Below are 23768 nucleotides of genomic sequence, written 5' to 3'. Positions count from 1 at the left end.
TCATAAAAGGCTATGAAGTTGGTTAAGCACGACTTCCCCTTGGTGAAGCCATGCTGAGTACCCCTAATGATCCCCCTATCCTTGATGTGCCTAGAGACAGCACCAAGGACAAGTTGTTCCATCACCTTTCCGGGGATAGAGGTGAGGCTGACCGGTCTATAGTTACCCGGGTCTGACAGCGGCGGCAGCAGCGAAAGCGGCGGCAGCGACTTGAGGTTAGTGCGGGGGCGAGGGCGACATCAGGCTTAACCGGGTGGTTTTTCGTACTCTGGACCACCCCTGAGCCCCCCGCGAGCATCAGCCCCGAGCTGCTTCCTCCCGACCCCGGACCCGGAGGTTCCCGGCAACGAATCAGGATAGGAGGGGGCGTAGCCGGAGGCACCGCGGACGATTTAAGCGATTTAAACGCTCCACCCCCTGTGATCGGGTGAAAAAAAGTCTCTTGGAGGGCAGGGACTAGTCCCTGGCCAGAAGGGAGAGGGAGACTCAGCTGTGACTGTGTGAGTCAGCAGTGACTGGGTGTGTCCCAGGGCAGGAGAGGCTCCTCCAGGGCAGGAGAGGCTGCAGTTGTTTGCAGCTCGTTGGGGAGGGCACTGACTCCCTCCCAGTGCACAAGGCGAGGAAGGTGCCAAGGAGCTGTGAACCAGGGGTGGCACCAACAGGTATTTCCCAGTTCAGTGGAAGAACAATGGTATCTACCCGGTGGAAGAAGATCAAAATGGATGTGGGAACCCAGACAGAGCTCCCACGGAAGGAGGCGATGGTGCAGGTTGCCGGCTGCAGGGAATGCTACAGCGTCTCTGTGGTGTCAGGGGGCTGTGTGCGCTGTGAGCAAGTAGATGATCTGCTCGGCCGAGCGGCACAGCTGCAAAGACAGGTTGAAAGGCTTCAAGCCGAAGTAGAAAGGCTTAGGAGCATTCGTGAGGCTGAGATGGAGATAGACTGGTGGAGCCAGGCTCTGCCCTCCCTGCAACAAAAATGGGAGCACCTGCCAGAGAGCTCCCAGGATCAAGGGACCCCTGTACTCTGCCCCTCTCAGCTGGAAAACGATAACCTAGAGGAGAGGAGTGAGTGGAGGCAAGTCTATGGCCATGGCAAAAGGCGAGTGCCCTCCTTGCCTACCTTGCCTCCACAGGTGCCTCTGAGCAATAGATATGAAGCCCTAGTGGAATACAGCCGGTCCAATGGGGATGTGGTGGAGAGGCAACCTATATCAGAGGTCCCACCACAGTCAGAAAAACCTGACAGGCGTATAGCTACCTCCTCCACAAGGAAGAGGAGAAGAGTTTTAGTGGTTGGAGACTCCTTCCTAAAGGGATCTGAGGGCCCAATATGCAGAGCTGACCCCCATCACAGGGAAGTCTGCAGTCTGCCTGGAGCCCGAATCAGGGATATCACCAGGAAACTCCCCAACCTGGTGAAGGCCACAGACTACTACCCCCTGCTGATCTTCCAGACAGGTGGGGAAGAAGCTGCATCCCGTAGTCTGAGGGGGATGAAGAAAGACTACAAGGCCCTAGGACGGTTGGTGAAAGAGTCTGGGGCACAAGCTGTTTTCTCCTCCCTCCTTCCATTTTCAGGTGATGACGTGGGATGGAATAGTAGGATTCTCTCTATTAACGCCTGGCTACGAGACTGGTGCTACAGGCAGGGCTTTGGGTTCTTTGATAATGGCTGGGTTTATAAGACAACAGGCGTGACAGTGATACATGGGAAAGGTTTATGTCGTAAGGGCAAAAGGGTTCTGGGACAGGAATTAGCAGGGCTCATTCGGAGAGCTTTAAACTAGATACGAAGGAGGATGGGGTAGTAGCTGGACTTGCACCACTGGGGCAACGCTCTAGTGTTGAGGTAGACCAGGAGGCCTCCCATCCCCCTGGGGTGAAATCGGTGTGCTCAGCTCGCTCCCTGAAATGCCTGTACACCAATGCACGCAGCATGGGGAAGAAGCAGGAGGAGTTAGAAATCCGTGTTCGGTCGGGGGGCTATGATCTAGTGGCAATTACAGAGACTTGGTGGGATGCCTTGCATGACTGGAATGTGGTCATGGATGGCTATGTCCTGTTCAGGAAAGACAGGCCGCTAAGGAGAGGTGGTGGAGTTGCTCTTTATGTGAGTGAGCAGCTAGAATGTATTGAGTTCTGTCCAGAGGCGGATCAGGAGCGAGTTGAGAGTTTGTGGGTGCGAATTAAGGGGCAGGCTGGCAGGGGTGATACTGTTGTGGGTGTCTATTACAGGCCACCAGATCAGGATGAGGAGGATGATGAGGCCTTCTACAGGCAGCTGAGAGCAGTCACGCAATTACAGGGCCTGGCTGTCGTGGGGGATTTCAACTACCCTGATATTTGCTGGGAGGCCTACTCAGCCAGCCATCCCCAGTCCAGGAGGTTCCTCCAGTGCGTTGATGATAACTTTCTGATGCAAATGGTGGATGAGCCAACTAGGAGAGGAGCGCTGCTGGATCTTATCCTTACTAACAAGGAGGGTCTGGTTGAAGAGGTGAAGGTTGAGGGCAGCCTTGGTTGTAGTGACCATGAGATGGTAGAGTTCAGGATCTCATGTGGTAGGAACAGAATAGCTAGCAGAATCACAACCCTGAACTTCAGGAGGGCCAACTTTGGCCTTTTCAAGCAATTGCTAGGGGAAATCCCATGGGACAGGGTACTAGAAGGTAAGGGGGCCCAAGATAGTTGGTTAGCATTCAAGGACTGCTTCTTCCGAGCTCAAGATCAGAGCATCCCAGCAGGTAGGAAATCAAGGAAGGGTACCAGGAAACCTGCATGGTTAAACAGGGAACTGCTGGGCAAACTCAAGTGGAAGAAGAGGGTGTACAGATCGTGGAAGGAGGGGCTGGCCACTTGGGAGGAATATAAGTCTGTTGTCAGAGGATGTAGGGAGGCAACTAGGAAAGCTAAGGCCTCCTTGGAATTAAACCTTGCAAGAGAGGTCAAGGACAACAGAAAGGGCTTCTTCAAATACATTGCAGGTAAAGCCAACACTAGAGGCAATGTAGGCCCACTGATGAATGAGGTGGGGGCCCTGGAGACAGAGGATAAAAAGAAGGCGGAGTTACTGAATGCCTTCTTTGCCTCTGTCTATACTGCTGGAGGCTGTCCTGAGGAGCCCCGGACCCCTGAGGCCTCAGAAGAAGTCAGGATAGAGGAGGAATCTGTCTTGGTTGATGAGGGCTGGGTCAGGGACCAATTAAGCAACCTGGACGTCCATAAATCCATGGGCCCTGATGGGATGCATCCGCGGGTGCTGAGGGAGCTGGCGGAAGTCATTGCTAGGCCACTCTCCATCATCTTTGCTAAGTCGTGGGCAACGGGAGAGGTGCCTGAGGACTGGAGGAAAGCGAATGTCACTCCAGTCTTCAAAAAGGGCAAGAAGGAGGACCCGGGTAACTATAGACCGGTCAGCCTCACCTCCATCCCCGGAAAGGTGATGGAACAACTTGTCCTTGGTGCTGTCTCTAGGCACATCAAGGATAGGGGGATCATTAGGGGCACTCAGCATGGCTTCACCAACGGGAAGTCATGCTCAACCAACTTGATAGCCTTTTATGAGGACATAACCCGGTGGATAGATGATGGTAAAGCTGTGGATGTGGTCTATCTCGATTTCAGTAAAGCGTTTGACACGGTCTCCCACAGCATCCTCGCAGCTAAACTGAGGAAGTGTGGTCTGGATGATCGGGTAGTGAGGTGGATTGTGAACTGGCTGAAGGAAAGAAGCCAGAGAGTGGTGGTCAATGGGACAGAGTCCAGTTGGAGGTCTGTGTCTAGCGGAGTCCCTCAAGGGTCGGTACTGGGACCAGTTCTATTCAATATATTCATTAATGACTTGGATGAGGGAATAGAGTGCACTGTCAGCAAGTTCGCTGATGACACAAAACTGGGAGGAGTGGCTGACACACCAGAAGGCTGCGCAGCCATTCAGAGAGACCTGGACAGGCTGGAGAGTTGGGCGGGGAGAAATTTAATGAAATATAACAAGGGCAAGTGTAGAGTCCTGCATCTGGGCAAGAACAACCCCATGTACCAGTACAAGTTGGGGACAGACCTGTTGGAGAGCAGCGTAGGGGAAAGGGACCTGGGGGTCCTAGTGGACAACAGGATGACCATGAGCCAGCAGTGTGCCCTTGTGGCCAAGAAGGCCAATGGCATCCTGGGGTGTATTAGAAGGGGTGTGGTCAGCAGGTCACGAGAGGTTCTCCTCCCCCTTTACTCTGCCCTGGTGAGGCCGCATTTGGAATATTGTGTCCAGTTCTGGGCCCCTCAGTTCAAGAAGGCCAGGGAACTGCTAGAGAGAGTCCAGCGCAGAGCCACGAAGATGATTAAGGGAGTGGAACATCTCCCTTATGAGGAGAGGCTGAGGGAGCTGGGTCTCTTTAGCTTAGAGAAGAGGAGACTGAGGGGTGACCTCATTAATGTCTATAAATATGTAAAGGGCAAGCGTCAAGAGGATGGAGCCAGGCTCTTCTCAGTGACATCCCTTGACAGGACAAGGGGCAATGGGTGCAAGCTGGAACACAGGAGGTTCCACTTAAATATGAGGAAAAACTTCTTTACAGTGAGGGTGACTGAACACTGGAACAGGCTGCCCAGAGAGGTTGTGGAGTCTCCTTCTCTGGAGACATTCAAAACCCGCCTGGACACGTTCCTGTGTGATATGGTCTAGGCAATCCTGCCCCGGCAGGGGGATTGGACTAGATGATCTTTCGAGGTCCCTTCCAATCCCTAACATTCTGTGATTCTGTGGGTCCTCCTTCTTGCCGTTTTTGAAGACTGGAGTGACATTCGCTTTCCTCCAGTCCTCAGGCACCTCTCCCGTTGCCCACGATTTAGCAAAGATGATGGAGAGTGGCCTAGCAATGACTTCCGCCAGCCTCCCCAGCACCCGCGGGTGCATCCCATCAGGGCCCATGGATTTATGGACGTCCAGGTTGCTTAATTGGTCCCTGACCCAGCCCTCATCTACCAAGACAGATTCCTCCTCTATCCTGACTTCTTCTGAGGCCTCAGGGGTCCGGGGCTCCTCAGGACAGCCTCCAGCAGTGTAGACAGAGGCAAAGAAGGCATTCAGTAACTCCGCCTTCTTTTTATCCTCTGTCTCCAGGGTCCCCACCTCATTCATCAGTGGGCCTACATTGCCTCTAGTGCTGGTTTTACCTGCAATGTATTTGAAGAAGCCCTTTCTGTTGTCCTTGACCTCTCTTGCAAGGTTTAATTCCAAAGAGGCCTTAGCTTTCCTAGTTGCTTCCCTACATCCTCTGACAACAGACTTATATTCCTCCCAAGTGGCCAGCCCCTCCTTCCACGATCTGTACACCCTCTTCTTCCACTTGAGTTTGCCCAGCAGTTCCCTGTTTAACCATGCAGGTCTCCTGGTACCCTTCCTTGACTTCCTACCTGCTGGGATGCTCTGATCTTGAGCTCGGAAGAAGCAGTCCTTGAATGCTAACCAACTATCTTGGGCCCCCTTACCTTCTAGTACCCTGTCCCATGGGATTTCCCCTAGCAATTGCTTGAAAAGGCCAAAGTTGGCCCTACTGAAGTCCAGGGTTGTGATTATGACAGTAGTGTATCCGTTTGCTCACTTTTGGATTACTGCAGTTTACTTGTGCCTAGTTAACTGGATTTATGGATTATATTGTCTAGTTTTCACTAAACTACCCCTCACAAAATGGACAAGCAGCTTAAAACAGATCCTACAAAGAAACACATTGAACATAATGCTACTAATGACACACCAGCAAACAAGAAAACAGCAGTGCTGACACTTCTACTCCTTGTGCGATCTTATTTTCAAGAAGAATTTCTTGAAAAGCTAACTACAGAAGACTACCACCTCGTGTTTATCAGATCAAGAAAACTGCATTAAGCATTCTGTATAAATTATCATGCTGTGATAAAAATTGTGTATTGCCAAAACATCAAAATCACCGCCAAAACATCAAAATCACCGCCAAAACATCAAAATCACCGCCAAAACATCAAATAAGGGGCACTTATCATCCAGTTAGTCATTTTTTCCCACAACTGTATACACTGCAATATCTCCAGTATTTTACTATTAGTAAGTCAGACTTACACAGTGCTTTATATTCAGAGAGTAGAGAAGGAAAACAAGTGTCTTCTTTTCTCCTGTTCCCAGTTTCTTAGCACTGAGTAATGAGTTATTGAATAGAACCACCTCTGTCATCTGTCATGACTGGTTTATCACTCAAATCTGGTTTATCACTCAAATGCTTTAGTCCACCATGTTTAGGTACATGATGTCCAGAAAGTTTTTAAAGTTGAAAGGTCTGACTTCCTCTATAACGATGACAAGATAAAAACATCAGAATAAAGAAATCATTACTGGTAGATTACAATTGTATCTGTCAGACATATTTATTTTAAAGAAAATCAAGTAAAAGTTACTTCTAGGTCATGAGTGTTATCCACCTTGGCCGCTATCTTTTTCAAGAACTTCAGCATCACACCTTATTGAAGCCTGCGGCTACATGCTGTTCACTGCAATTATCTAATGCAATATACATAATGATTAGCATGAACACAGGCCCGTATCTTAAAGCAAATATTCCAGCTACTTGCTTTAACACAGATACTACACAGTAGCCTCAATTATTGCATGTGTGCATCCTCCTTCAGAAAAAAAAATTGATAAACAAGCAGCACAGACTGACCATCACAGAAATAAGTAGCACACAGGTCAATGGCAATACCACTTGTACTTAACCATGTGTTCCCAATCTACAACTGACTCAATTTTTGAGCCATATCTCAGCAAAATACCTCTGTAAAATACAACCTAAATTTGTAAAGCTATTAAGCAAGTCAGTAGCTTTTCAGTTTCTTGCAATAGTAGTCTTCTTTTAGAGTTTCCTCTAAGCCAGACAAGAAACACACCTACTTATATGTTCTCTGTTATATCTTACAAGATATAAAATATAATTATATCCTTAATAAGGAGGTGATTGGTGACAGCCAATATGGCTTCACTAAGAGCAAATCATGCCTGACAAATTTGGTGGCCTTCAATGATGGTGTCTTCGTTTAGCCCGCACCCGGGGCTAAACAATAACAGTTTTTCTCTCACCCAATATCCCTTTCCCAACTGAGGAAGGAAATGGGAAAAAGAGGGAGACTCGTGAGTCAAAATTAAACAGACTTAATAATAAAAACCAATATAAATGCTAACACAAAACACACAAAAGTATACTTAGCTACAGGTTGCAGCAAGTTGTCCAGGAATAGCGATTGTCAGCAATGAGGAAAAAAAGGAGGCCAGAAGAAAGGAGAGCAAGAACAGACTCACTTTCCTCAGCAAGCCCTCCCTTTTATAGTGAACTTGATTGTTAATGATATAGAATACACCTGTGGGCCAGCCTGGGTCAGCCGCCCTGCATTCAGCTAATGGCCCTGATCACCATGGCTGGCCACAAACTGAAACAAGTGTTGGTGGTAAGGGAAGAGTGACTGATGTCATCTACCTGGACTTGCGCAAAGCATTTGACACTGTCCCACATGACATCCTTGTCTCTGAATTGGAGAGGCAATGACTTGATGGATGGACCAATCAGTGGATAAGGAATGGACTGTTATGATCACACTCAAAGAGTTACAGTCATCAGCTCGATGTTGAAGTGGAGACCAGTGACAAGTGGCATTCCTTGGGAGCTGATATGGGGACCAACGCTGTTTAATATCTTTCTTGATGACACGTACAGTGGGATTGAGTGCGCCCTCAGCAAGTTTGCCAACGACACCAGGCTGTGTGGCGCAGTTGACATGCTGGAGGGAAGGGATGTCATCCAGAGGGACCTTGACAGGCTGGAGAGGTAGGCCCACAAGAACTGTATGAAGTTCAACAAGGCCAAGTGTAAGGTCCTACAGGTGGGTCGGGGTAATCCCAAGGATAAACACAGGCTGGGCAGAGAATGGATTGAGAGCAGCCCTGAGGAGAAGGACTTGGGTGTGATGGTTGATGAGAAGCTCAACTGAGTCAGCAATGTGCACTTGCAGCCCAGAAAGCCAACCACATCCTGGGAAGAACGACCAGCAGGTCAAAGGAGAGGATTCTCCCCCTCTATTCTGATGGGGCCCCCAACATAAGAAGGACAGGGAGCTGTGGAAGCGAGTCCAGAGGAGGGCCACAAGGATGATCAGAGAGTTGGAGCACCTCTCCTATGATGAGAGGCTGAGAGAGTTGGGGATGTTCAGCCTAGAGAAGAGAAGGCTCTGGGGAGAGCTTTCCAGTACCTGAAGGGGGGCTACAGAAAGCAGGAGAGGGGCTTTTTACAAGGGCATGTAGTGATAGGATGAGGGGGAACGATTTTAAACTGAAAGAGGCTATATTTTGGTTAGATATTAGGAAGAAATTCTTTACTGTGAGGGTGGTGAGACACTGGAACTGGTTGCCTAGAGAAGTTGTGGATGCCCCCTTCCTGGCAGTGTTCAAGGCCAGGCTGGATGGGGCTTTGTGCAACCTGGTCTACTGGAAGGTGTCCCCACCCACGGCAGGGGGGTTGGAACTAGAAGGTCTTTAAGGTCCCTTCCAACACAAACCATTCTATGATTATTGCCTAGATTGTCTGTTAAATCAGATCCAGAAATGCCAGTAAAGCAGACAAGACTGCACTTGCAGAACAAGCTGTTCTGTATTCAGCTTCCTACATCCCACTGCCTTTTCTTATGTGGTAATTCCTTGGACACAAGCAAAATACCTTAAACTGAGTAGATGGAAGATTTGCAGTAACAGCCATCTTACACAGCACATTTGTACTGCTACTCTGTCAAGGATGCAATTCAACAACCTGCCAAACACAATACTCCCTACCAAGACTACAGAATCTGGCCTGCATCCTCTGTAAGTGAGCGATTACAAAATCCACGATAGTGCAATATGTGGTTTTTGACTTGAACCAAAGCAGCATACACAAAACCATGCATACACAAAAACAAAGCAGCATACACAGGCAGCCATACAATCTCAGGAAATGTAGCACTTTATGGCTACTGATACCGTGATCATCCATGCACTGTAAAACTCTAAACATGGAATGAGACACTATATAAGCAATGTGACTTCAGCACTGCTAAAATGTCATGTTGGAGGCATGTACCACAACACTTAAGACTACATTCCTTATTTACAAATATAATATGCTTGCAAATACAGGAAATAGTAAGACTTTTCCATTAAAATAGATCTAATACAACTATTTATATTACTAAAACAGAATTAGACACACATTTTTATTGTAAACCTTATTAAATCAAATACCCGTTTATCTAACATTCAGAATGGTCTGTGAACTGTACCATCAAGCCTCCTTCACAATTACAGCTATCCATTACATTTTACACAAAAAACACTGATTACTCTCTGCAATCTGTATGTGATGTCATATTCCAAAATCAATACAAATTTTTGTATACCGTGAGGCTTCTTACGGTCTGTAATTATTGTTTCTCAGAAACATTAACATGTGCACCTATAAGATACATTTAAATTCATGCAGCTGCCATTCTTACCTGACCTCTTGCACTTATTCTAAGGAAAAAAGATACTTTAAATATAAGTTGAGAAAATTCTGTACGTTTCCATAAGCCAAATGCTAGAAAGGACTGGCATAAACCAAGAAAAACTGCCAGCAACATCTCTTACAGTTTTTGTTGGTTTAGACTTAAAAAAATAAATTTGTAATTATCAGCATCGTTCATTCACTTAAATGTAAATATTAGCATACTCACATTAATAACTGAGCAGCTCATCCCTCCTGTTGAAAGTATATCAGCAGCAACAGACCTCAAAACTGAGTCAGCTTTTTCCCCAAACAACTCACAACAAAACCACAGCAGTCATCAGTACACAGATTAATAGTGCATATAAACAGACACTTCTTCAGTCAAGAGATGCATTATTTGATTCAGTTCAAGTGCTTTTAACAATAAATTTTTAAATTAAGCATAGAGCATGTTTTAAGTTCACCTGCCCTGTATTTTTATTATTTAATAGAGATTAAAGAATACTTCAACTAACTGCTTATTGTTTATTCTCCTACATAACCCTAGCCAAAGCAGAACAAAAGTGATAAAGCAGGACAGCATTACTAAAAAAATTTTTTAAAAAAAAATCAGTTTTCAGTTTAAGAGCAAATTCTCAGCTACTTACCCAAGAGTATAGCCCAAAGCAATGTTAATGTGAAGTTACTAAAAAAAATTCACTTTGCATTTGTACTGAATGACTGTTAGCAAGATATATAGGCAGGTTATGAAGTAAGACAACTCAAAGACATATGCATAAGAACTCATAAAATACTATTTACATATGTAAAACTAAGACTATCCTGAACTGAGTTACTTTCTAACTCTGTAAATAACAGCTAGGCATATTTATCTTCAACTTTCATTGTTACCGATTGTTAGAAACATAATGCACTTGTTTTAGAAACAAAATCATATTCCAAAATCTGAAGCTCCAGTACACTACTACTCCTTTAATTAAATACTGGGAACATTCAATTAATTAGAATGTTTGCACATATATCGCATTAGAGTACTCTTGTAAAAATCTTCTTTTCAAACCCTGGTAACTTCCATAATTTTTATCCTATAACAACAGCAAGTACAGGATGTCAATCCCAAAATATTTTGAAAAATATAGAATGGGATAAGTTATTTTAGATTGCTTCTATAAGATCCATGAAGAAAAATGATCACTTGTCACATTAATCTAGCCACAATTTACTTCTAGCACTACAATCGAGCAGACTTGTTATTGAGATACTTCCTCACGATATGGTATAATATCAATCTAGTAAATAAATTACAATCTACCAATTGAGAAAGGAATTAAGAGATCATAATAAAGCAATGACAATTTTGTCTTGAGAAGAGTTATAGCAGAGCACAGATACTGATACACTGATGAAACCCTGCTGTGTTGCGTTTTCTTCCACAGGCTGAAGTGGAAGGCAGGGTGGCTATGGCCAAGTGGATGAGCTAGAGGTGATCTCAATAGCAATCTGAAATCCCATTGCCTTCTCCCATACAAAAGTTGTAGTGTTAGTGGTTCACAGTGAAAGATTAAAAAAAAATTACCTATCACTATCTTAAATACAAAAGATAGCCTCCCTTTCAGTGACAATATTTGCCTCATGCACTCTGTATCCTGAATAGAGTTGTATAAAAAAACTGAAAAGGTGTCACTGAACATACAAATCTCACACACACACTCCCCCCCCAAGCTGATTTGAACTGAAATTAGATGAAGAACCACATTTTCATTACCATAAATATTTTTGTCTTTACCTACACAAAATAGCACTGAACTTGATTCATGACCTTCAGCCCATCACACACCTTTTCAAGACAGAAAACAAAGAAAAAATTATAAACAGCAACATCTGCCCTACCACTCAACATTAAACTGTGTATAATGTACCTCATAACAAAGAAGTGTTCAGTCTCAAGCCTGTATCAAAAAAATCAGAAATTCAGAGTATTTCAAACTGACTTTGCTACATTCCCAAACCAAAACAGTCATCCACCTGGAGAATCCTGACATGCTTGAAATGCTAAAATAAATATTCTGAGCCCGATTACCAAAATAGTGAGCAGACTCCACTCCTCTACAACAGCAGTTGACCACCATACACAAATGCTTAGTACTTCCTTGGCTGCAACTTCTCAAGATTACATACAGTCTTGTACTTACTCTAACAGCGTTTTCTAGCCAATACATACACAGGTGATCTGGTAACGTTTCTGTATCTTCCAAAATCGCATTATGCCAGCTCTGCAATCTTCTTCAACCCCTAACCCAATAGTAACTTTTGCATTACCGCTGTCCAAGTAGTACAATTCTGTTATGTCTAAGGCAGGCTCTCATGACCTCGAAACTGAAAAATATATTTTTAGATAGCAATGCAGAGTGTCTTTACCACATGACTGTTCGTATCAAACCATGGAAAAGATTCTCATATACAGAATGCAATACTTAGCATTCATTTCACATTGGCCATAACCTTTTAAAATACAACATAGTAGGCAAATATATAACTTATACATGCACTGACCAATGGTCACCCTGCAAGAAAAGTGTTTGACTGCCAGTTCCAAGCATCGAAGTGTTAACTAGACTTCAGCTAAAAGTACAGAAGAAAAATAAAATACCATTAACAATACTAAGCATCTGCCTTCTCTGAAATGTTAATACAGCAGTTTCAGAAGTAGGATAATCCACAACTGAACAGATCTTTGTCTCTTTCAAAAATGACCTCAGATGAAAAAATAAAATCCAACAATGGATACCCCTTGTTGCTATAAGCAGGTGTATATAGTTAACAGTCTGTTTTTAGTAAAACAGCAGCATTGCAGACAGCGGCTCTACTAAGGCAGGTTAAACAGCAGAAGCCACTTGCCATTCTTTTGTTCCACTTCTCAGATGGGTAAGTACAAGAGAGTTCTTATTCACTTTAGTGACTCCCAGCCATTACGATTAATGACACACAGATTTATTAAGAGATGTTAGAAAAATCAGAGAGTAAAACTTGAATAGTTTTTACACTCTTCAACACACAACAATACATAACTTCTTTAATATGTACAGAGACTCCTTATTGCAAAAGGGAACTGAATCATACTCTAAATACTTAACCTGGCAAACAAATAAAGCATTTTAAAAGCCTCCACCACTAAGGTTTTTAAACTGAAAAAATCCCACATTAAAAAAATTCCCAGCTTTACTGCTCAATACTTAAATTGAGCCAGCAGTTGCTGATTCCACCCCCCCCTGCCTCAGTCCCTCCTAGTAGGAAAGCACACTGAATTTAGGTGCAGTTAAATTATGGGCATAGCACATGAAATACATCTACAGCTCATCTTCTTACCATGAGGAGAAATACTGACAGTGTAAAAGATAAATACAAAAAAAAAATCAATAAAAAATACAAAACTTTTCTATTCATTCCAAAAGTCTTAGTGTAATTTCAGGTAAGAATTCAGCTATAGTTTTATTTGTAGTACTGCACTTATGATAATGTATCAGTTTTTCTTACCATTCATACTTGGATATTAAGAAAAAATACTTTTAACTGATATTTTGTTAGAATTAAAGATACTTTAAATTCCATCTGTATGTTGGTCATCCAGTTGACTAGAAATTTCTCCATACTGACTAAATGATCTCAAATTTCATGAGGAGACCATGCTCACGGTAACTGAATGAAAAAATTATGTAAGAGGAGAGACAGCATTTTTCATTAAAAAAAAAAATCTCTATTGGTATATAAAACTTAAATGAAAGCTAAATAATTATGTGACCAAAATAAGCCACATCTCTAAACTAATTCAAGAACTATTTTTAGCAAGTTTTAAATCCATTCCCCTGAATAATTAAAAATGTTTAAAAAAAAGCCCAAAAGTTTACAAAACATTTCCTGTTTAAGAAAGATTCTTCACATTTTTTTCCTGACAAACATTTACCTGCTACTGCATCTTCACAGGCATGTTCAATAAAAAGTGTGTTTGAGAGTAAAGTTACAGATTATAAGCTTTTGTTTATGAGCAGATTCTCTCCAAAGGAATACAGTTTTGAAATGTTAATGCTTTTTCATGCAAGTCAAAAGTACTTTTTTCTTAAATACAAAAAATGAATACTCTCAGTCCAAAAGTCCTGTGTATAAAAATTGCACATCTATCATATTTCACGTCTATTTTTAGTGTTCTTTCAGGGAGCAGAACTATAAAAGAGCCCCTGAATTTTTTCACTCAAGCATGTCTTCCATCTTCGTGACATTCAAGAAGCAGAACAGGAAGACCCTTATCACAGAAATTAATAACAAAAAAAAAAATCAAAGTCACAAGGTCATTAGAAAAGAAAGAAAAAGTGATATTATAAGAATAAGTAGACCTGTAGTAGACAAATACTGGCTGGAGGTAAGGGAATACCAGGAAAACATACAATTTCAAAATGCTACTCCTTCCATCAAGGGCACTCACAAGATCAGAGGAAGCACTAAGATGCTCTCTTAAGAAGGCTCAGAAGGTAAGATAATCTGTTGCCCAATAACATTTTCTTTTCTTACTTTCAGGAAGGTATTTCAGGAAAATAACCTCATTTTCTTCCAGAGCTATTCATTCACATGTTAATGCCTCTCCCCTTGCCACCCCCAAATAAACTGGAATTTCACAGGGGCTACAGATATTTCCTCGTAAGCTTCAGGTTATTTCACACTTAGCATGAGTCTGTCTGTAGCATAACCTGTGGAATTAATAGTTCTTATTTGTGAAAAATGAAGTTTTGTTTACAGAAAATAACAGCTCTGCTTATACAATTAGGAAAGAAAGGGAGTACTACTCCCTTTTCACCAGTTGCTTCTGAAACCATTTTTTAGTAGCTATTAATACATGTATGTACAGGAGGAGAACAAGCAGAAAGGCTATTTAATGCAATTAAATGCAAGACAAGCAGTCCACACATGGATATAAAGCTATTAGCCAAATTACAAGAGGTTTTGTGTGAATAAACAAAAAACAGCTAAGGAAAAGACTACTTCATAATGATTAAGAAAGCCTGCAAATGTGGATTTTTAGAAGCTTAGAAGCCAGAAGGCTCCAGACAACTGGAACTGCTAGCACAGTGGGTAACTACTTATTAGAAAAACCTATCTGCTCACAATCACTATACTTCAAATTTCTTCCAGCAATAACAGCTATTTTTATATCTCCTACAATGGACTCTTCTGTGACTTGCACAATGAAGATACACTTCCTTTAATTTACTCTCTCTCTGACAAAAGTACAACCACCACACATAAAGCAACATTATCTATATGGATAGATCTGGCATAAGATTTTTAGTATCTCCTGTTCTACGTAGGAAGGATTAGCTGCTTCCTGAATTTATTACTTGGTCCATCAACTTTCCACCACTATATTTTCCAACTGTTCATGTCACAAAATTTCTTAAATCTACACTTGGCAGCAAACATGTATGTCACAAAAAAATCAGTGAAGTAAAACCAATTGCCTCAGATTACACGAGGACAGAAATAATGTAAGTGCAACTTTTTTCTAGAAGAATCCTAGGCTGCATAACTTCCTGGGCTTAAGGGCTCAACTCCTGCAAAGATGGGAAAAGGGAGTGTGCTGCAGAAAGACAAGGAATCAGCAACTTTAACTTTTCTCTGAGAAGATGGGAGCATGAATATTACTTTATTCATTATGAGTCTTTCCCTCAAAACCCATTAAAATGAGTCTCAAGTGGGATGCCTTAGAAAGTCAGACGAGACTCAAAAGGAGCTTACAGGTTTCTATGCCTGCTGGGGGAGGCTTTCACTTCGGGATGAAAACAGGCTACTTCAAATACAGAGACAGTCTATACAAGGTTCTTCAGATATATATTGAAGATGGCTAGTAACTCATCAGCTTTATCTTCTTGTTTTCATCCCAAAGGTCTCCTCATCTTCATGCAAAGAATCAGAGAGATCATTCTCCCTTACAGTACTTCAATAAGGCAACAGAAAAAGTGATAAAGTTGTTGCAGCCAACAATAGGGTTACAAAGACTGAATGATACACAAAGTAAAGCAGACTAACTTTGACTTGCCTACATTCTTACACTAAACACAGTCCCCCAATCTTACTCAGTAAAGAAAAAGGTAAACAAAGCTACATTTGCTAAGACATTTTTCCCAAGAAATATTCCCATAAGGCTTCCTACCTCTGAGAAGCATTGCCTATTTTCTGCAGTCTGAACCAGTAATTACACCTTTATTCTTACCTCCACTACACAGCTACTTCACAATTTTAGATACTTACACCTTGGTTTTCACAGGTGTGTACTGTTCCTATCTTGTGAGTTGCCATGTCTCATTAATTAAGCAATAAAGATCTCTGCTTTCCACTTTTCAGCTATTTTACAATGCTAGTCTAGTGTATGCTGACAATTTACAACTAGTTACAAAAAAACAGACATTATACCCTGATGACTTTCTCCAATTAGCAAGCATATAAGACTCAACATTTTGACTAGACATTCTGCAACTTAATTTTCCATCTATGAGCAGGAATAGACAATGTCATGTCCTGCAAACAGTCATCTCTAAAGATTCCTGGTTGCAGAGCATGCACACTACAGCATCAAGAAGAGTTTTCTGTGAATGGGAAGTATGGGAAAGTATGTTTCCCTACAGAGGGTCTTTAAAGAAGAGCACAAAACTTTGAAAGCTACCTAACTAGAAAAAACACTATCCAGTCTGTGCATCAATGAACATATGATCCCAAATTTTTGAAAGTGAAAGCAGTATTTTAAAAGCATTAAAATTCATCATAACACATATATTCAAGGCAACAAAATGAAAATGGAATGGGTATGTTTATTTCATATTCCCTGAATTTCAGAGACTACGTAACTTTAAGATCACCATTACAGAATCCAAGCTGCCTTTGACAGAGAAAAAAAAAAATCGAGTGTGCATGGAGAAAACAACTATCAGTAGTCCATTTTATACAATAAACTTCTACATTAGTAGAAAACGGAAAAAGTAACTACCCAGATGACCTATGAAAAACTATTCTACCAATTAAAGGAACATTTTCAAGGAAAATATTTTTTCCTAGAGTATGACTTATTTAGGGAAGTTTTACACTCTTTTTCTTGGTTTAAGAAGCTTCACATCTTGCTAACTGACTACATACAGTTTTGTGAAAGGCACAAAAATATGTGACAAATTTTACGTATTGCTCACCTATAAAAGCAAAAGGTGATAAATGGATCATTGAGGGGACCATCATAAGAGTATTTCTGGGTGTAAAAGCACCATGGGGAGCAAAATGAGAAATTTAAATCTTAAACTTCATTTAAAGTTAAACTCTTTTTAAAAGTATTTAAAAGGCTTAAAATTAGTAAGCAGCACTATATACTGTATCAATGGAAGTACCGTAAAGTAAAACTGAGACTGAAGCTATTTAAATATCATAGCAAATTTAAATAAAAATATGTGATTATAGATTAGCAGTTTGGTCATTTATAGTGTTTATTCAAAGAGAATGCACTGGGAATACTCTAAGACTGCTTAGTTTAAGGTATATCCACATGCACACAAATTCTGTGATATTTAAGACTTATTAAATAGTCTTAGGATTTCACAGACACACTTTAAATAGTAGAACAAAAAAAGCCTTATAATACTAGAAAAATTTATACATTAATCTACTGACTCATGGGGCTTTTTTCTGCTTTAAGTAACTAGAGACACTTTAATAAATAGATTTATACCTCTAAATTAGAAAACTTCTGTGAAAAATTGATCCTGGATTGCATTACAGTAAAATGCATGACACTGCTTTTTACCTCCAGATCCTAGCTGCTTGTAGAATCTGTATTCCAAATGTAGCTGTGGCGCTCTCGACTTCATTGGCTCCTGATTTAAAAACAAAAACAACATTTAAAACAAAGCCTCTCTGCCAAAGCCTAAAAACTAATACACTAACCTACTACCAGTTAAACTAACCCTACTGCTTCCAAGCCACACAGAAGGTTTGAATAAAATGACTGGTAATTAAGAAACTAAGAAACCTAAACCTCAGTCAGGTGACACTTGAGCACACAGGGACATTTACATCTTGTATTGCTCCATGGGACAAGGGTCCAACATGGAAACCAAATCACAGACCCACAATGGAAGAGCTAAAAAGTAATTTGTCTCTCCAATGCATTTGGGGGATGTGTCTTGCAGCTCTCAAAAGGTGGCACTGATGTACAGCTTCATAGTTCGAAAAGACTGTCCACACACCTGCTATACATGATAGATGTATCTTTACTTAAAAAAAGTTTTAGCCTAGGACCCTCACAAAAAAATATCAAATCCTTCCACCAAATAGTAACATTTTAGCAGAAATTAAGTAACATCATTCTAAACTATAAATCCGAAATAAAAAAAAAAAGCACTAGAGTAAGTTTGTAGTTTAAATCTTTCTTTCCCCAACATGATTTACATAAGTTAATGAAATCCTTGTTCTGTGTCCTACATACTAATATGGCAAGGTCTCACAGAATAAAGTGACATGAGATCAAGCACAGAAACACACAAGCAGCCTAAATGAAAGCCCCAACTTCTTGAGTATTTCCCTTTGCAAAGTACTTTATAACAAGATTCTTAAAGTAATTTCCTAGAGCATCTATTAGAAGATATGCCTGGTTTCTTGCGAGAAGTAACGTCTTCCAATTCATCAGTGATAATTTAAACACTGACTACGCACTATTTCTACACAGACTGCTCCTACTAGAACTGTAGCATGTAATTAGTAAGATTGTTAATACACTTACCAGCAATAACTGACACTGCTGGATGTCAATTTTCAGGAAAAGTTTGGGCAACGTTCTCATCTCTTTCCTCACACTATCGTCTCCAGAAGCTAACAGTTTATTAACCTGTGTGGTTTCCCAGTGATACATCCAGGCCATAGAAACCACAAGCCAATGTGCAATCACGAGAAACTTGGTCCTCTTCCTCAACCCATCCCCCTCCAACATTCAGATGTTTCAAATTGCTGCTACTGCTGCAGCCAAAGTCCCTGTTAGGGCACATCTATGCATTTGATTTTGCCAGGATGCCAAAGGTTGAGGACCAAAGGTAAAAAGGGGCCAATGTAACAGTTTCTACAGAAAACGAATAGAATTTAATATATGCTTTTCATGCACCAGAGCATTCATCCTGGCTGAACACCGGAATTCAATGCAAAGAAGTGCGCAAGAACATTCTAAAACAAAAAGGTGTTGATCCTTCACAAACTTAATTCCTAAGCAAGACTAACTGGGCCACCAAAAGGTCCTACTTACATTTTATGAAAACACATGAAATTTATTATCAAGTATTAAAGACAGACATCCCTTAACAAACCACTTTACTGTAAGTGTGGACCTAAGCAAATCAGTGCAACTATCAACCTTTAGCACTTAGCTTTCAGAGGTACCAGTAAATCCACTATGAAGCATGTTACTGAAACATTTTAACCTTTTACAAAAGCACACAAGTTTAGCTACTAGTTTGCCTGCAGTACTATTATACAAGCCTGTTAGTTACAAAATATACCACACTCTACATTGTCTCTAATTAAAGCTTAAAATTTTGCCTGCTAATAGGAAAATATTTTAGTTTATGAAACTCTTATCAGTCTGCTGAATATACAAAGACAAGACACTGGCTTATGGGCAGTTTGATTCTGTTCAATTATACAGTTTTGCCTTAATTGATAGCACATTAACAACTTCATCGCCACTCAATGTTATAAGATGCTCCCATAACAAGAATGAAAAATAGCTTGTAATGTATTAAATTTCAATAGACCAAAGAAAAAAAAAATGTCTTAGGGAAAAGAAACAGCTTCCAATTTTTGACAATACACAGCTACACCTTTTCAAATGAATGGTGCTTGTTCCGGTCATCAGCAGAAAACAGTTCTGATAAGCCTCCAGCCAAACAGATCTACCTGGCAACTGCACACCAGCTAAAGACTGAAGTTAACTGTCTCTCTGCTAGACAGGGTTTAATACTTTTACTTCCTCCACTAATAATGAAAAAAATGTGGTAATTTGTACTTGTAGTCCATTGATTGGCTGACAGTCTTCAGGAATTGCTTTTTTTGTAAGCAGGCTCAGATACCTTCCTGACTGTTCAGTAACTCCAAACATATAAAGAAAATAGTCTTTCATTCAACGAAACTTGTGAGAGGGCAAGCACAATAAGCTCTTCACATAAAATTTGTTTTGTTCCTACACTTCCCACTTTGCAGTATGCAGTAAATTACTGATAAATGAGAAAAGTTAGATAAGGATAAATCAAGACAAAGGTATGTTAAATGTATTCTTCCACCATAAGAGTGAAGAATAAACCACTGTAACTACGTTTTTAAGAACAAGTCTAGAAAGCATATTCAAGGATAAAAGAGAAATGGCAAATCATGGTTCTTTCTATTTTCAGCAATATTTTAGTACATTTCAGCATCTAAAAATAAGCTTGGGAACACATAACTTTTCAAATATCACGTTAATCCCAGAGGACTTTGAAGCTAACTTCTCTTACCAAAAGAAATTAGTGTATTTTGTTCACTTAAAGTCCAGGTCTTCACTAAAGTATTCTGAAAGAACTGTTTAAGGAGTTCTGCAATGTTCTGTAAACGACCTTCACCACACTGCTTTTACATGCAAGTCTAATTATTTCAAAGTTTCTTTATTAAAATGTATGTAGCTTCTTTTCCCTGCAAAAGAGCATTTCTCTCTTAACGAGGGTCCTGTTGCCATCAAAGAATTCATGTGCAGTTTACTAAGCACCAGTTAACTGAGCAGCAGAAACAACAGCTCTTAGTTCATCAGAGAGCTTGTTTTGAACCAAGTTTTTCCCCTTCTTTTTTTCTTTTGTGGGATGCTTATACATTCAAACAAAAGGATAAAGACACCTGAAATGTGAAATATGTTTCAAGTTCATAACTTTTTTTTCAATTATTTTTGTGCCAAATACATAAACTACTATACAGTTTTCAAGATACGCCACTTTCCTTCTAAAGAGCTTTGAGAAAACAGTTTACTTACTCCAACCATAAGGTTAGAAATTTTCAAGAACTCCAATGTTAACCCAAAGCACAATATAAACATTCAGCTATTACCTACTCTTCATGTTTTTAGTAATCCAGTGAGAACTCCCACTCAGTAGATCTTCAGTCTCTGCTTCGTATTTTCTTAAGCAACAGCAAACAAAAGCTATTATCAGGAAAAAATTCTTTAAGAGGTAGGGCTCTTTTTACAGGAAAAGATCAGTCTATTAAACAGAGTTGCACTTGATTTGGATTTACTACACCCTTCCAGAGAGGTTCTGAAATTGAATCATTCTAGACTGCAGTAATCCTTTAAAACCAAAAAAGGGGGAGAAAAAACATTCCAGCCTTGGAATCAACTGCAATCATCTTTCCACACATACCCCACTTATAAATTTAAGGATTAAAATCTTAACCGTTGAATGTTTAATGAATCAACGAATTAAAGATCACAGATTAAAAGCAGCAGTGACTGCCCCATAACTTGCTATCTTTCACACAAAGATAGAAAGAAAAATTGACTTATTTCCAGAAGCAGCTCAAGCAGAAATTCGTTTAGTTGGTGTTTGGTTAGTGGTTAAGCATCCTGCAGAGGAGATAAGTTTGGGCGGTGGAGAAATTTGTCAAAGGGAAAGGGAAGAAGAATGAATGAGAGGGAAGAGCTGAACAGGGAATAGGAGGTTTAAGTGTAGTAGAGGGTCACGTAATAAAAGAAGTAAATCTAACAATAAATAAAGAGGTGAGCAGGAAAGGTACAGTTCATGTATACGAAAGAGTTATTGCTGAAGAACTATCTGATCACAAGATACCAGTTTGTATACTAATAGACCAGCAGAAACATACAAACACCACTAGACAGTGCACAACTGATGAAGTTCAGTTCTTCAGAGTCTCATTGCAGTTCTTAAGAAGGTCCTTTCTAACCTTTCAAACTTGATTATCTACCCAACCAGAACAGGCCCTAATGAAAGAAGCCAGATTAAGAGTAAGATCCTGGAACTATTGCTGTTTTAACAGAATGAATATGCATTTCCATATAAACTTTATACATTAAAACGCACACATTGTCTGACCCTCAGGCTTCACACAGAAAAATTGTTTAAACTATTTCCTTACACAATTAAGTCCTGAAGTTACCATAAGCATCATAAACAGGAACATACTTGTATCACCTTGTCCACATGGGAAATATTAATTCAATACAATGAAAACTTTAAGTCAAAACAGTAGTTATAAAATCCATTTACTTTTAACATCAGAAGCACTCCTGAAAGCTGCTGTATAAGTGCAGCCACTACATCTTATGCTCTCGAGAAAAATCCACACAACCCTCCTGCACTACAGTGTACGGTTACCATTTAGACACAAAACATCTGGCATAGGAGATGTCTTGCTGCTCACAAGAAAACAGTACGTCAACAATGGAATACTATCATAAGGAATACCAATACGATTTTAGGATACTGTAGGAGAGAGATTACCACAATCATATGTGCCAAGGGTTACGTCTCAAACTAGAATACATAAATAATTCAAGTAACCTCATTCAGGAGAGCTAAACTTGAACTACAACAGGTGCAGAACAGAGAGGAAATTAAGAGCGCCTCAGTTAGGATAACAAAACAAAGACTGAGAACAGGCCTAATGACTCCTCTCAAAACACAACGGGAATACATGCCAGAAACAGAAAAAAAATTTAGGCTTACATTATAAAAGGGAATGGATGGTATACCACAAGTAAGTAGAACTTACCTGTTAGAATAAAGTCCTGGCACAGTCTCCAATAGAAGAAAAACAGCAAAAAGGCAAAATTCAACTAAACCCTGCAATTTGATGCAGCTGCTTTTAATAGACTGAACCTTGTTACGCAAATCCCTTCCAATTTGGAAACAAATTCAAAAGAGCTAAAAGATACTAAAAAATGAGAACCATATTAAGAGAACCCACTAGTTCTACCTGCTAATAAGTATATTTTTACCTTACAATGATGATGCGAGCTCCAGTGTTGGTTTTCACTATGATTCCTTCCTTCTATTGTTCATTACAGAGACACTATAGCTTTTCATACCACTAATGTAAGAGGACAACTTGAAAAGTTAACTACATATTCGGAGTTCTTTAATTACTAATTACTAGTAAATTACAGACATACTTTACTACACTGGTTCTTTAGTAACTTCAAAGTAAGTTATTCAATAATGATACTTCAAGCTTTTCGCACAGTTGTAAATGAACAGTCATAAGATTGCATAATTTGGAAACAAATAAAGTAAAAGCTGCCACTGAACAGTATCTTTGAAAGTTGAATGGGTTGAAATAGTAGCTAAGTTATTAATATTTACCTATATAACAAAAATGGTTTTACCAAAACATGCTAGTCAGACTAAAAAGTACTCTTGCTCTACATCATCAAGTAATTAGTGTTCAAAAAAAAAAAAAAAAAAAAAATCACTATCTTGCAAACAATTTCTGAATGTGCTTTATAGTAAACAGATGTTAACTAGAGGAATTCTCAGACCATCTTCAAGTTTTACCAGACATACAAAATAACTTCAAGATATTTTAAAACAAAATTAATTTAAATCTGGTATAACGCACACACAATAAACCTCAAAATTGCATCCAGTGTTGCTCTTTCAAACCATAACTTGAATGTTTTTAAATCTGTAACTACTCTGGAAGTAAATATTTTTCTAAGCAAGGATAGCGATACAAATATTTTTCAGGAGTTTATGATATACATTTGTAATGCTTTTTCGATTCCCCATCAAAAGCCATGTATTTCTGTTTCCACAGTTTACCTTTCATTTTATGGAACCAGAAATTCACCATACGATGCTATTAAAACCGTTCTGTCCTACTGCAGCAACAAGAAATTAATGGGAGTCCTAAAATTCCTTCAATGACAAAAAGTAAACAACTGAATTTCATCTTGAAATACATCGGTTACGAAAACAGTCATTTAGCAAGTTAAAAATATCCAGAAGCAAAATATGAAGTAAACTGAGTAGTTCTGATGAAAAATTCAGAAAAAGCAGAACAATGACATATTAACAAAATATCCAAATTTACCATGTTTGTAAGTGAAGGAAACATTTTACACATCATTGTAAATAAAACATGTCTACCAAAACAGATTTGCAAATACCAAGGATTACAGACA

At 40.1% G+C, this 23768-nt stretch overlaps 1 protein-coding gene across 4 annotated transcripts in view; it reads right to left on the bottom strand.

Annotated features, from left to right (window-relative positions):
• CSNK1G3 (casein kinase 1 gamma 3) overlaps positions 1–23768 on the bottom strand; it is a 101779-nt gene that overhangs the window by 47283 nt on the left and 30728 nt on the right. For all 4 annotated transcript variants that reach the window (XM_068422583.1, XM_068422587.1, XM_068422586.1 and 1 more), the window contains exon 4: positions 17367–17436. In XM_068422583.1, the coding sequence (XP_068278684.1) occupies positions 17367–17436 (70 nt within the window). The remainder of the gene's footprint in view (positions 1–17366; positions 17437–23768) is intronic.

This window comes from Nyctibius grandis, chromosome Z, assembly GCF_013368605.1.
Source record: "Nyctibius grandis isolate bNycGra1 chromosome Z, bNycGra1.pri, whole genome shotgun sequence".
In the NCBI taxonomy this organism is placed as follows: Eukaryota; Metazoa; Chordata; class Aves; order Nyctibiiformes; family Nyctibiidae; genus Nyctibius; species Nyctibius grandis.
Note: the sequence above shows the minus strand (reverse complement) of the source record. Positions and strands in the feature narration are given on the sequence as shown.